This window comes from Podarcis pityusensis, assembly GCF_964106645.2.
Source record: "Podarcis pityusensis genome assembly, chromosome: 15".
NCBI classification, from domain to species: domain Eukaryota; kingdom Metazoa; phylum Chordata; class Lepidosauria; order Squamata; family Lacertidae; genus Podarcis; species Podarcis pityusensis.
This window is the reverse complement of record NC_138040.1, coordinates 4946982-4960403: the sequence shown is the minus strand read 5'-3', so window position 1 is coordinate 4960403 and position 13422 is coordinate 4946982. Positions and strand designations below refer to the sequence as shown.

General features: G+C 44.8%; 2 protein-coding genes across 15 annotated transcripts in view; both read right to left on the bottom strand.

Annotated features, from left to right (window-relative positions):
* The window catches only part of BRIP1 (BRCA1 interacting DNA helicase 1), a 231802-nt gene extending 230085 nt beyond the window's left edge, over window positions 1-1717 (bottom strand). For 9 of the 14 annotated variants that reach the window (XM_080982765.1, XM_080982772.1, XM_080982774.1 and 6 more), the window contains exon 1: window positions 1161-1715. The gene's annotated coding sequence lies outside the window, so the exon portion shown is untranslated. Of the gene's footprint in view, window positions 1-1160 lie in introns of all 14 variants that reach the window. The other 5 variants (XM_080982770.1, XM_080982769.1, XM_080982767.1 and 2 more) reach the window with 3 other exon arrangements.
* A 1629-nt stretch (window positions 1718-3346) lies between these two features.
* The window catches only part of INTS2 (integrator complex subunit 2), a 43271-nt gene continuing 33195 nt past the window's right edge, over window positions 3347-13422 (bottom strand). Inside the window, exons 22-25 of the mRNA XM_080983310.1 lie at window positions 12963-13070; window positions 12030-12135; window positions 11581-11757; window positions 3347-5986 (exon numbers count right to left, since the gene is read on the bottom strand). Of these exons, the coding sequence (XP_080839436.1) occupies window positions 5817-5986; window positions 11581-11757; window positions 12030-12135; window positions 12963-13070 (561 nt within the window). The 3' untranslated portion in view covers window positions 3347-5816. The remainder of the gene's footprint in view (window positions 5987-11580; window positions 11758-12029; window positions 12136-12962; window positions 13071-13422) is intronic.

Below are 13422 nucleotides of genomic sequence, written 5' to 3'. Positions count from 1 at the left end.
AAGCTAAAATGCAAAACAGCAATAATAATGGAAAATAATCAATTATTTCAACAAAACCACTGTATGAAAGAGTAACTACACAAAAAACCAAGAACATTTTTAAAAAACCTGCTAGTTCCTAGTGTGTTCAATTGTAGCTATGAGTTTCTGGCTTTTGTGTGTCTTCAAAACTGAAGGAAACTTTGTGCCAGAGGAGATTAAATTTCTATTCCACCCTTCCTCTCAAAGGAGTCTAGACCAACCAGCAACACAATAGTAAAATAAATGTTCATGTCGCATCAGGACTGCATACCCCAAAGTGCCCATAAAATATTTCAGGCCACCTTTGTGCATAAGGGTAATAACAAGAGGTTGGTGGTTTTTTAAAAAATCTGTCTTACAGAAATCTTTGGTTATTTTTTTAAAATCAAGAATCAAAACACTCACGTGTCTGGTTTTTATTTTTAATGGTTTGTGAAATGCTTAGTATCGGCGTTGCAGCCAAAGTTAGTCCTACGCCTAAATAAGCCATGAAAAGTAATATGCCTGACTAACTTAGGTCCATTGATTTCAATAGGCCCACACTCAAAACTAGAACTTAGTTGGATTCACACCTATAGATTTGAAGCACCACCATTTAATGAGTAACAGCAACCAACTTGTGTATGGAAAGAAAAGCAGGGGAAGAAAGCAAATTTTGTCCCACTCAGCCATAGCTGGAGGAGACCCATTGAAATGAATGGTCCTCAGTCCTATCCACGCATTTCAATGGGGCTACGCGGAGCAGGGCTGACACGGATACAACCCAGTGTGAACTGTTTTTAGGACAACTATTATGTGGGTTTTGAAACACCACCTCATAATTCATGTTATTTTGAATTCTGATTTATAAATAACGGGGGAGGGGCGAGAGAGAAACGCCGCTTTTCTTTCCTCCTAAGCTTACGAGGCTTTATATACATAAATATACACACAGAGAGAGATTTATGTATTATATATATATATATTATATGTAGCTGCTCCATCGGGCAGAATTAACGGTCAACATACGCTCCCCCCCCTTCAAAAAAAGGATGGAATAGCTAAGGGATCCTCCCCCCCTCTCCGCTTGCGAGTTGGACTCGCCCAGCACGCGCGTATCAAGCCCAGGCCCGCGCGCGCAGAAGAGCCACACTTTTTACCTCAGGAAACGGGTTCTCTTCGGTTTAGATGAGCCCTCCTTCCCGCCTGTTTTTCCTCGTCCCACGGCGCCCGTCTCCATCCGGCACCTCAGCCAATCACTGGCGAGACACGGGCTGCCACCGGCCAATCGAGAGCCGCGAGCGTGTCCAATCCAAAAGTCCTGGGATTATTCTAATCGGAACTCAACGTTTGGCGTGCCTTCCGGGTTCCTGCTGTTGCCTAGGTAGCCGCTCGGTTAGTGCGGCCTACCTGAATTTCAGACTTCTCTGCCGCCTCCCCTAAATTTCCCAAGGTGGAGATTCTCTGGCCATCGATTACCACATTTTTGGAGGATGTCTGTGCCACGTTTCGTGACAAAAACCCCATAAATCATCATAATCGAATCGTAGAGTTGGCAGGGATCCCAGGGTCATCTAGTCCAGCCCCCTGCAGGGGGGCTGGATTTAGGATCCTGGTAACCAGGATTTAGGTGGGGGAAGTACATCAGCTAGTTATTTTTATCGATCTACTTGATGGGGGCACTCTACCCATTACACCAGGGGTCAGCAAACTTTTTCAGCTGGGAGCCGGTCCACTGTCCCTCAGACCTTGTGGTGGGCCGGACTAGATTTCGGGGCAAAAAATGAATTCCTATGCCCACAAATCACCCAGAGATGCATTTTAAATAAATGGACACATTCTACTCATGTAAAAACACGCTGATTCCCGGACTGTCCGCAGGCCGGATTTAGAAGGCGATTGGGCCAGATCCAGTCCCTGGGCCTTAGTTTGCCTACCCTTGCATTACACTATACTGACTCTTAAAATCAATTAACTTGCACTTAATACTCATAAAATCAATGGGAAGAAAGGTAGTTTCTCAAGTGCCACGCATCTCAATGATCAGAAAAAATGCACTGTAGCTTATTAAGTTTGGTTAGGAAGGTCGCAAGAGAGAGGCGGTGGTCACTCCTATATTAAAATCACAGCTACATGCTTAAAATTGTCACTTTCTATCATAAGGTTACCAGACGTCCCCATTTCCCGGGGACAGTCCCCAGATTTACAAATCAGTCCCCTGACAAAATCCATCTATTTAGTAGGAAGTTGAAAAGTGTCCCCGGACTCATTGAAAAAAAAATTTCAATGGTAAATTTTTTCTATCACAATGTGCAATATAGGTTCCTCCACTTTCCTCTTGGGAGAGGACTTTTGATGGATATTTTTGGCAGAGGTTGTCATCAATTAGCTGACAGCGACGTCTTGTGTTTTTTAAAACACTGCATTGCATCTGCCGATTTTTTGCTTTGTTTCTAGTACAGCCAAAACAATGTTGCCCTAGTGCTGGTAATGGATTGTGTGTTTTATGTACTACTGTTTTTTACTAGCCTCTTATCCTTCTTAACAGAGTATGCCAGGGGTTAAACCTGGGACCTTCTGCATGCAGACAGTTCTCAACCCACTGATGTCTGCTCCCAGCTACCACTCCTCTCTGAAGTTGTAGCTCCTTGGGAAGATCACCATTTGAACCTGTAGCTGGTTGTAATGTTCCAGAGTTTTATTAAGCAAAAATCTCAGTTCACAACTCTTGTTACACAGGTAACCCATCGTCTTCTGCATCTAGGAGATGCCATTTTCTTCATTTTTATTGCAGAAGTTTGCATCTGAGAAAGGTACAGAAAGTATTGATTCCATATGTGAAACACCACTCTGCATAACTTTCATACCCACATTCACATAAGGTTACCACTCTCCTAAAGAATTATCCACCTACTCTGACTTGAACTGTGAGCAACCCTTTCAGAACCCAGAATATGCATGAAGATTCAATAGGCAAGACACAGCTGATAATGCCACAAGTTGCATACATGTACAAGTTATCGTTACAGAAAACAAGTGTGATGTGCAACAGAATGTTGCAGCATGATGTACTCCTGTACTGAGTTCCAGCCAACCGACCAAGCCAATAATTTTCTTTCAATTTCCCACCCCCATTTTCCCACCCTTTCTAACAGTCAGTCCCCCATTTGTTGTACTTTTGCAAACCTTTGTGTCCTCACAAGTCTCTTGATTCTTCCCCCTTTTTGTGTATGGGTGGCTCCGTTTGGACTCCTTACGAATGCATGCTCAGAGAATAAGCTTGCTATTATTATATAAGACATATACATGATGATATACAGTATATATATAAAGACAGACAACGCGCTGGAACAATACAAATGTTTATAAGAAACGCACAATGTCCACTGGGTCTTCATTGAAATAAAATGCTCCCAATGGTATATAAAAATATTACAAGCCTAAGAAAACCAGAAGGCATGAAAACATATGTACACATTTTACAAGAGTCTAAGAAATCACTCTCTTCCAGTCGGCTAAAATATTTAAAAACTGTATTCTAAGAAGGTAATACTGGCATATAGAATTGGGTTTTATCCAATGCAGAGTAGACCCACTTAATAGACATGACTTAGGTTCATTAATTTCAGTGGGTCTACTCTGAGTAGGATTTAGCTGGATACAATATAACCTCAGCCGAAAATGTAGCCAAAGGAGGTTTCACAACAGCACCGTCAGGATCAACCTGGTGGTTTCACTGAAGAATTAAACAACAGTGATAAAGAATTTAAAAATCAAACAGGAGGCAACTGACCATCTTTGAAGAGGACAGAGGCAGTTTTGATTCTTGGCCCTACACTGACTGATCCCTATACCATAAAATTGCAACATCCAACCCCTTTTGTGTACATGAACCATGAAGGCTCTTCTGCATTCAATGACTGCCTTGGATGTCCCACTAAACCATGGTTAAAAATAAACTATTTCACATGAACAATGAGTGTGGTGGTATGTGCCCTGCTCAAAAGTCTCCATTCTGTTCCTCCATCGGGGAGGAAACCAGCACTCGCAGCCTTGTTTCCCTCAAACAAACCACAAACAGTATGCCAAGAACAAAACTTAAGCTTAGAGAGGAAAAACCATAAGCGCTGGTTAGCACATGACGTGAAGCCAGTCTCTGGTTTCTTTCTTTCCTGGTGCAAAGGAGCAGGATGGAGCAAAGGCAGTGACTTTTAACAAGAGTTTAAATGTGACGGCCAAACCAAGCTATTGCGCAAAAACACATACAAAAACGGTAGAGATCTGCATATGTACTTGGAAGATTGCACCTGATTATTAGGGAGAGGCGTTCCGCTACTAAAATGGTAACTTCTATGCAATAATAATAATAAGCAGGATATGTGAAGGACTTCCCAACTGGACCACTGAAACAGCCATCTGAGATGCAATTCTTTTTACCTAAATCAACTAGGACTAAAAACTTTAGGGTTCTTGACTTACAAAAGGATTCAGAAATATTTGCTCCCCGTTGTTGGCGAGGAAAAACATGAACATTGCTTCAGGCTTCGTATGTCAATTTTTTACACTCCGAGAATTAGCACACCATAAGAGAGTCAAGACACCCCACATCTTTCCTTAAAAGCCGTACTAAGATAAAAAAAAACCCAAAACAAACTGAGCTTAGCTCTGTGCTACCTGAACACATATCAGAACTTATTTTTGACACAGCAACATCACAACAATAAAAATGCATTTCAATAAAACTGCTTTTGGTACTTTCCCCCACGCAGGCATCTCTAAACATATTGAACAGCCAAGTTTACACAGTGCTTTTAAAAACATGATTTTAGGGTTTATTCCCCCCTCCCCCATAAAAATCTGCAGCAAAATTCACATTTGCCAAAGATACTATAAAAAGTTGGTACTTAAAACTGGAAATTTGACTAGGAAAGAAAGCATTAGTTGTGAGGGAGTCATAGACAGCTGGGGACCTGGGTGCAAAATCTGAGAAATGGAAAATTGCCAGCTGACCCATCAACTCACCTGCTGCCCCTCCTAATGGCTAAGAAGAACTTCGCAGTCCCAGCCAACCACCACATAGCCACTTCGGGTGAGGCCAAAATTCTGTTGCATTGATCAAGAGTTTCCTACTGCCCCCTTTCCTAAAAAATATACCCCTGCTGACCACTCTGGGACTTTCAAACCTCAGCTGGCTCTGAGCAAGCAAATAGGGGCAACAAGAAAGAAACCCCCACCAAAATTGACCCAGTGGGGCCTACCACTACATGCAGACTTTTACTTTAAACAATCAAAAAAGTTGCATCTCTCTCTCTCTCTCTCTCTCTCTCCCCAGTTCCTTTCAAACTGTCCTTGTTCATTTCACAAGCCACCCTTCACCTCTGGAGCATCTGCTTGAATGGAAGTTGTCCCACAGATTTCAGACTGTGGTTCGGCTTTAACTCAGGACACAGGGCGGAAGAGAACCATCTGAGACATTGAAGAAGTAGAAAATGGCAGGGTAGCAATTTCTCTGTTTCACAAACACACACTAGGTCAGCTTTTGCAAGCCTCTCACCTCGAAAAACCACCAAATATGGATTCCGGAAGGAGTTGACACGGAGACCACTGCAAAAACCTTAAGATGCTTTCACTGAAAGCGGCGTTTGTCTGCTGCATCCACAACTTTGCATTAAAGCTAATAAAAAATATACAGTTTCCTTCCAAGCCAATTCGTAGCTTCACTTTGGCCTGGAAAGCTTCAGTTTGGAATTTACCAACTAGAAGTCAGCATCCGCTACCAAGTACCCAGCAACGGCCCTTTCCATTTTGGGCACACCTTAAACTCCGCCAACACTCATGTTAATTATTTCGATGAAAGTATTTTCGATACACTGGCATAGCTGGACGTTGGGGTCCAAGCTGCTGGTGTCTCCCGGTCCAGTTTTATGACCCGGCTCTTTGTGAAGTCTTGTTCGCTCGTACGGTTTCTCCTTCAGTTGCTGGAGACCTGGGGGACAAGTCAAGGCATTGCAAAGTGAAGTGGCACTTAAGGTAAAAAAAAATAATCAAAATCAAATATTTATGTACTTTGAGGCAGCAAAGGAAAGGGTAGAAACTTGGTGGCAGTGCCAATTATCATTCTTATTTTACAAAAAACAAGTCTCCAAGTGACTCATGCTGAGTAAACAAAAGGCTCCAGGTTTTACTTCTGGAATCTCCAGTTTAAAAGGCACCAGGAAGCAGAAGATGAGGAAGACCTGTATTCTGCCTTGGACCCTGAAGAGCTGCTACCAGCCAGAGTAGACAGGCAAATAGACTTACAAAGCAGTTTACAAAGCAGATCTGCATGACTTCTCTCCTTGTGGGCAGGTACAAGGAGATGTTAATAATAATAATAATAATAATAATTTATTACGGCCGTAGGCCCATACAGATAAAAACAAGACATAAATAACAGCCTGTGCACGTGGGAAAAAACAGCCGCTAAAACACTACTATAACAATAAAATACTATAAGATGGAATGGCATACTACGCCTTAATTAGCTTGTGGTGCTCCTTGGCAACGCTTTTGGGTAAGGACAGCGACCAGGAACCTAGCCACTTTCAGGGTCGTATGGGTATCCTTATCCTGCAAGATTTGGGCAAGGTGGAATTTTGGTGGAGTACCCTCTAGTTTCTGTATGATTGATCCCAACAAATTTGCCCGTGGCACCTTGAATAAGGGGCAAGTGAACATAATGTGCTGAAGCGACTCCGGCGTCTCCTTATCACATTCGCACATGGCGGAGGTTTGGCCCTTTGAGAATCTATGTCTCAGGACATTGGAGGGAAAAACATTAAACCTCGCTTTGGTGAAGGCCAGCCTATGGGCAACAGTCGAAAGGGAGGAGAGGTATGATGGAACGCAGTAAGTTAAAGTGATACCAATGTTCTGGGGCGAACAAACACCTCCCCCCAGCATATAATTTCGCTGTAAATCGATGTCATCCAGTCTTTGGCGGATCAGTCTTTGAGCAGTGATTTGATCTAGTTTTAGGGAATCTAAGGGAGAGATTCCATAGCTCAGGAGTTTGGCATGAATTCTACTGGTCCAAAGGCTGGAGAATTCATCTCGCCATAAGCATTGGGCAAGGTAATGGTCTGGTAATCTATGCCACAATGATAACCAATAATTGAAGACTTGCTTCCACAGGCAAGTTTCTAAGGATGCGATCTTCAATTCTAGTCGCATGGCTGCGTTGCTTACGCACAGGGGGAGCATTAGGAGCCGACGTAGGAATTGGTTTTGCAGAGCCTCAAGAGGAGCAAGGTCTGTCATCACGGCCCAGAGCGGGGCAGCATAAGCAAGCACGGGAACCACTTTTGCCTTGAACACCTTTAGGGCCGAGGGAACATGCAAAGCTCCATCCGAAAAGAAAAATCGGAGGAGCGCATATGACAGAGTTTTGGCCTTATTAAGTAGGTGTTGAATATGTGCTTTCCACCCCAAATTGTATTGAAAAATAACTCCTAGGTATTGAAATTTTAGGACTTGCTCTATTTTTGCTCCACCAAGCTTCCATTCGTATAATCTCCGACTTCTGGCGAAAATCAGAATCTTAGATTTAGCATGATTGATGGTTAATTGGTTGAGTTGACAATACGTGGCAAAGATCTTCAGAGCTCTGGTTAGTCCAACACGTGTATAAGATAGAATTACCGCGTCGTCCGCATATAAAAGGAGTGGACAGCGGTAATCCGCTAGTCTAGGCGCATGTGTACTTGGAGATGAGTTGACTAGGGGTGCTCGCATGTCGCTGATGAATAGATTGAATAGGCAGGGAGCCAATATACATCCTTGGCGCACTCCCTTGTTTATTGGTATTGAATTTGTGAGGTCGCCCGCAGGAGTAAGTCTCACTCTGGCAAGGGTACCTTCGTGGAGCTGACTTATAAGCCATAAGAGTCTTCTATCGATGCCCTGTTTCGCAAGTTTCTCCCAAAGAATATTTCTAGGAACGCTGTCAAAGGCTGCCTTAAGATCTAAGAAGGCAGCACACAGGTAGCCCCGGAGAGGGGAGGAGTACTTCCGTGCCAGATGGTAAAGAACTATCGCATGATCAGTTGTAGAGCGTTTAATTCTGAACCCTGCTTGTTCGTGGCCAATCTGGTTAGTCTCATCTACCCATCGCAATAGTTTCGTCAGCAAAAAGCTGGCATAAATTTTCCCTATGATCGAAAGGAGGCTGATGTTACGGTAATTTTCCGGCTCCATTGGAGAACCTTTTTTATGAATTGGTACTATAATGGCCTCCTTCCATATTTTGGGGATGAGACCAGAAGCGTTGATTGCGTCGAAGGTTTTGGCCAAGATGCCAGCCCACCATTTTGGGTGTAGTTTGATGGCTTCAGCAGGGATCAGGTCGGGCCCTGGGGCTTTGCCCGATTTCAGCTGGGCTATTAGCTTGGCTATTTCGTCAGGATCGGTGGGAGGCCAAATAGGTAGGTGGGAAAACAGATGCATCAGATGGTCGGAGGGAGCATCTGCCTGTGAGAAACATTTCTTCAGGAACAATTCCCATGTCGGTGCAGGGATGACTGCCCTTGGGTATTTCCTCACCCTTCTGTTAATCAGAGACCAGAATTCCCTGGATCTATGTGATTTTGAAGCAGTAATCAAGGCCTGCCAGCGATTATGTTGCCACTCACGTTTGGCAATTTTCTGCGTGCGTTTGTAAACTTGCTTGGCTTGTGCATAACTAGCTGGCAGAGTAGATGCATCGGAGGTCTTATATACATTATATATAGCACGAAGGCGCTGTCTTGCTTGTTTGCACTGAGAGTTATACCAGGGGGCACCGTAAGTATACTCGTTTCGATTTAATATTTTGGGTGGTAACCTGAAGAAGGACGTAAGATCAGTCGTATGATGGTGGAAGCGTTTCAACACTATGCTATGCTCGTCTGAGGCAGAGCCTATGTAGGGATGGGGTCCGAGGATTTCTTTTTGAAAGAATTCCTGATACCTTTGAGCCTGGGTCTCCGACCATTTGATTCCTCTTACTTGGAGAGATACGTTGGTTACCATCTGGGTCGCATGTCTATAGGCCTCCGACTGCCAATTCAGGGAAAGCTTGGCTACAAGGGGAAGATGATCACTAGATTGTACATTCTCAATCTTAAAGGTGGAAATACACTTAAGTAGATCACTGGAGACCAGCAGGTAATCGAGGACGCTGTTTGATTTAACACTCAGGTGAGTGAAATCCCCTGGAATATCAGGGAGGCATGTGCCATTTAGGGGGACCAGATTTAAACGGATGGCCATTTGGTAGAGGAATACTCCAGCCTCATTAACTCGTTGGTCTTTAGAAGTTCTCCTCATGATATGTTCCAGATCATAATTATCAATGTTTGGGGTAACCCACCATTTGGCTTTGGTCAGCGAGTCCCAATTTGCTGCTGTGCGGGCATTAAAATCGCCACCTATTATGGCCGGGGTGTTAGGAAACTTGACATAGCATGAGAGCAAATGCTCTTCTAGCGAGCCCCATTTAGAGCCCAGTTCGGAGGAAGAACCCCCGGGTGGCAAGTAAACATTTGTAACTAGAAGTGAGATCTTTTCCCCCGCAATCAGCCCGGTAAGGGCGTAAGGAGGCAAGGCCTGTACTAGAGTAAATTTAGAATGTAAGTTGAGGGAGATGCCTATTATTAGGCCCCCTTTAGGGCGGCCTCCTTTCAGGGAGGGGCAGGCAGGGAGTTCTAGAAGCTCAAAGCCATTTAGATCAATTCTCTCTACTTCCCACGATTCTTGGAACAAGATGATATGAAACAGGTTAATATACTCCAAGAATTCTGGGTCAAGTTTTTTCCCCCTCCAGCCCGCAATGTTCCAGCTGAGGACTGATAGGGGGGAGTTCCTGTTGTAACCAATTCGCTGTCATTTCGGGGAGGGATGTGAGTCCTTTGGAGGCAAGGCAGACCCCACGAAAAAGTCAGTTATTTTACTTTGCATAGCAGGCACCTGCTGAAGGTACCTAGTCTTGAAGTTGGTAGTGAGGTATTCTGACTGGGGCGACAAAACGGGTCTCCCGCTGGCTAACCCAAGGGCGGACACTTCAGTGGGAAACTCCACAGGATTTGCTGAGACTGCCCCACCGCAAGGTCTAAAGGTCGCCGATGAAACCATTTGGTTTATATGTCCGGTCGGGTCTTCAATCAAATCCGGGCCATTTTTTGATGTAGGTGGGACACTCCCCTGACCTGATGCTGGCAAAGGTACAGGGGATGTTCGGCGTACTGGTACCGTTTGTATGTCGGGTCTATGCCGCTCAGGGGAGTATGAGGACTCCAGTTCCGGCATTGATGGATTAGATGGTAAGGAGTTGTTTTGGTGGAAGGAACTCTGAGTTACACTCCTCAGCGGGGGACTCTTGGAGGGCGAGTCAAAATTTATCAAGAGTTGGGATGAGGGGCCAACTTGAGAGGCAAAACCTGGGTCTGCCAAGCGTCGGTGGGTTTTGCCCACAAGTGGGGGAGGCATGGGTTTAGGAGCTGGACTAAGGTATGGAAGACTTCCTGCTTCCTTAAACCACGACTCCGAAAAGCTGGCAGAGTTATCCTGAAAAGTGGGCAGGACTTTTCCGTTCTTCTGGACATGTATGAGCTGATGATTAAGTACTTCTAGTCTATCAATTATTTCTTGTTGTTCTCTCGGTGGAAGGTCGCCAAAGGTGGCTAAAAGCTCTCTTTCCTCCGGCGGGGTCAGAGAATTACTTGCGCCAGTGGGTTTCTTTAGAGCTCGTGGGGACGTAGGGTGAGTCCAGTTTCGGTGCGGATGGTTATCCTCCAGGAGAGGAGGCTCGATGTCCCGAGGTACTCCCGACCTCTCCGACAGAGTCCACTCCGTACCGTGACCAGCAAGTAGGAGGGGGTGGATCATGCTATCCATAAAAACTCTTGTTGGGATGATATCGTACCTTGCCAAGAGTGGTTTCTGCCTGATGATAGCTGAAGGGATCCTTGGAGAGTAAAACGCAAGCATCACTTTCTGTTGCCCGAGGTGCTGGTTCAAAGGTAATACTGCAATGAGATCGCATTGTGAGATTTCTATGTTTAGGAGATTGCTTAGGTGCTTTTTAACCCCACTCAGAGTAAGCCACCTTGGTGACCCTGCCCCGATGTTTAGGCAGATTTTCTTAGGTTGCAGGGACAATGCTTGATGTTTCAGTGCAGGATTTGGTTTATATTTAGGGATCACACTTCTTTTTTTGGTAGAAGGCAAGGACCTCTGGCACTTCAATTCCCCCGTATCTACAGTTGGTTTAAACTTTGACCAGAAGTTATCCATTTTCTGTTCGAGGTTACATAACTGGGAGGCTAGCACATCAATCTTCTTGAATATGCAATTAAGGGTTCTGACCACAAGATGGAGATGTTCATGTTGTTCATGTTGCACTCCTCTGATGGCCAAGATTTTAGCCACACGATGTTTGTGTGTTTCTAAGTGTACCTTATTCGCCGCAAATGGACAATGAGGTGCTGAATTTTCAGCATTCAGAGGAGCTGTTCTAAGGAGCAATCAGCACACCAATCACGTCTGTCCAGCACGAATACTTACGCGTAATGATTGGGTCAAAATCCCTCGTCTCTGTGGCGACGTCTGAAGCACAAACCTGCCCGATCTGGATGAGCAGGGACATGATATCCTCATAGAGGGGAGGGAAGGCTTGGCAGAACGAGACCAGGCAGGGCAGGGTGGGGACGAAAAAGGTGTAGCGCTTTGCCTCGGTTAAAACTGGAGAGACAAAAGGATGCGCTTTTAAAAACAGGACAGATCCAAACAATGAGAGCCACCGTTTAAAGAGGCACACAGTTTAAACACATACACACAGACTGCATTTCATACACAGAACTTCAAAGCAACCCTGCCAACATTTTGGGGAATCCACAAATTCTGTGCCCTCTTCTATATAATTGCAAAGTGGCGACTCGCATACGTGGGCAAGCAACCACTGGCTTAATGCACATAAGGTGAATATCTAGGCTTCCCATACATTCAACAATTACCTGTTAGCAGCGTCCCCATGACATTGATAGCCAAACGGGCCACACTGAGGGATTTCGGCAGAGCGTACTGAATACATAAGTAAGAAAGTAACTGGATGGCAAAAATCTGGAAGACAAGGAAGCGGGGAAAGGATATAAAAGAAGCAGTAGGGTTTTGTTTTGTTTTGTTTCTAAAGTAAGACTATCCTGTGTGAAGTTTTATTGTGCGTTAAAATCAGAATTACCCTACGTTCCTCTAACACAGACATTAACACATGTAAATATTTGTTTATATCTATAACCCCATAGGAGAAACCCATGTGGCGTACAATCAGCAGCTGCACACAGAAGACCCAAGAGGTGCTCACAATATTCGTTTGTTTGTTTGTCTACTTACTTGCTGCTTCTATGCTATGTATTTCTGCAGCATATGTGCCAAAATAGCTTCTAAGTGATTTACAACTATTAAATCAGTATGCTATTAAAATGAACAGCAACAAATCCACTGGGGCATTAAAACACCCTAAATTAAAACAAACAGTAAAACAAACTATTCAGTAAGTTTTTAAAAAACCAGATAAACAATAAAATTAGAAGTTTGGTGCAAGGGAAGGGTTGCCTAAACAGGTGTCTTCAGGGGCTGGCGGAATGCCAATACTGATGGAACCGCTCCTATTTCAGCAGGGCGGGCATTCCACCAACACAGGTGCCACGGGTGAAAAAGCTTGCCTCCATGTTACCACAATATACAAAACCCATCTGGCATTTCCCTAGCAAATGAAAATAAGTACCACCGCTAGACCTAAAGGAAGCACTCATCAGGGGCAGTGCTTGGATGCTTTGAACCAGGGCTGAATACGGGATCTGTCCTTCCAATTATGGGGAGCAGGACGGGGTGGGGAGGGAGCAGCTATCTCTCTCTCTCTCTCACTCACACACACACACACACACTACCTGTTTCTCCAGTTCAGGCTGAGCAATCAGTTCAGGTATGAAGTCCAAGCAGATGTGCATGGATGGGATGCCCGCCACTGTCAGGCCAAGCAGCTCGTACGGATACCCCTGTTTGAGCAAAAGAGGGAGAAGGTATCAGAGAGAGACCGCGATATCAGGGTTGCACCATGAGAAGATTAATCAAGGAGTTGGAAAGAAGTCACCTGGTTCCAACTACAGTGGACATTCGGGTTGCGAACGTGATCCGTGCGGGAGGCGAGTTTGCAACCCGCAACATCCACAACCCGCAGCGCCACGTCTGTGCATGCGTGGGTTGCTATTTGGCACTTCTACGCATGCGCAAAGCGTAATTTAGCGCTTCTACGCAACCGCCGAAACCCAGAAGTAACCTGTTCTGATACTTCCGGGTTTCGGCGAGTCCGTAACCCAAAAAAACGCAACCTGAAGCGCCTGTAACCCG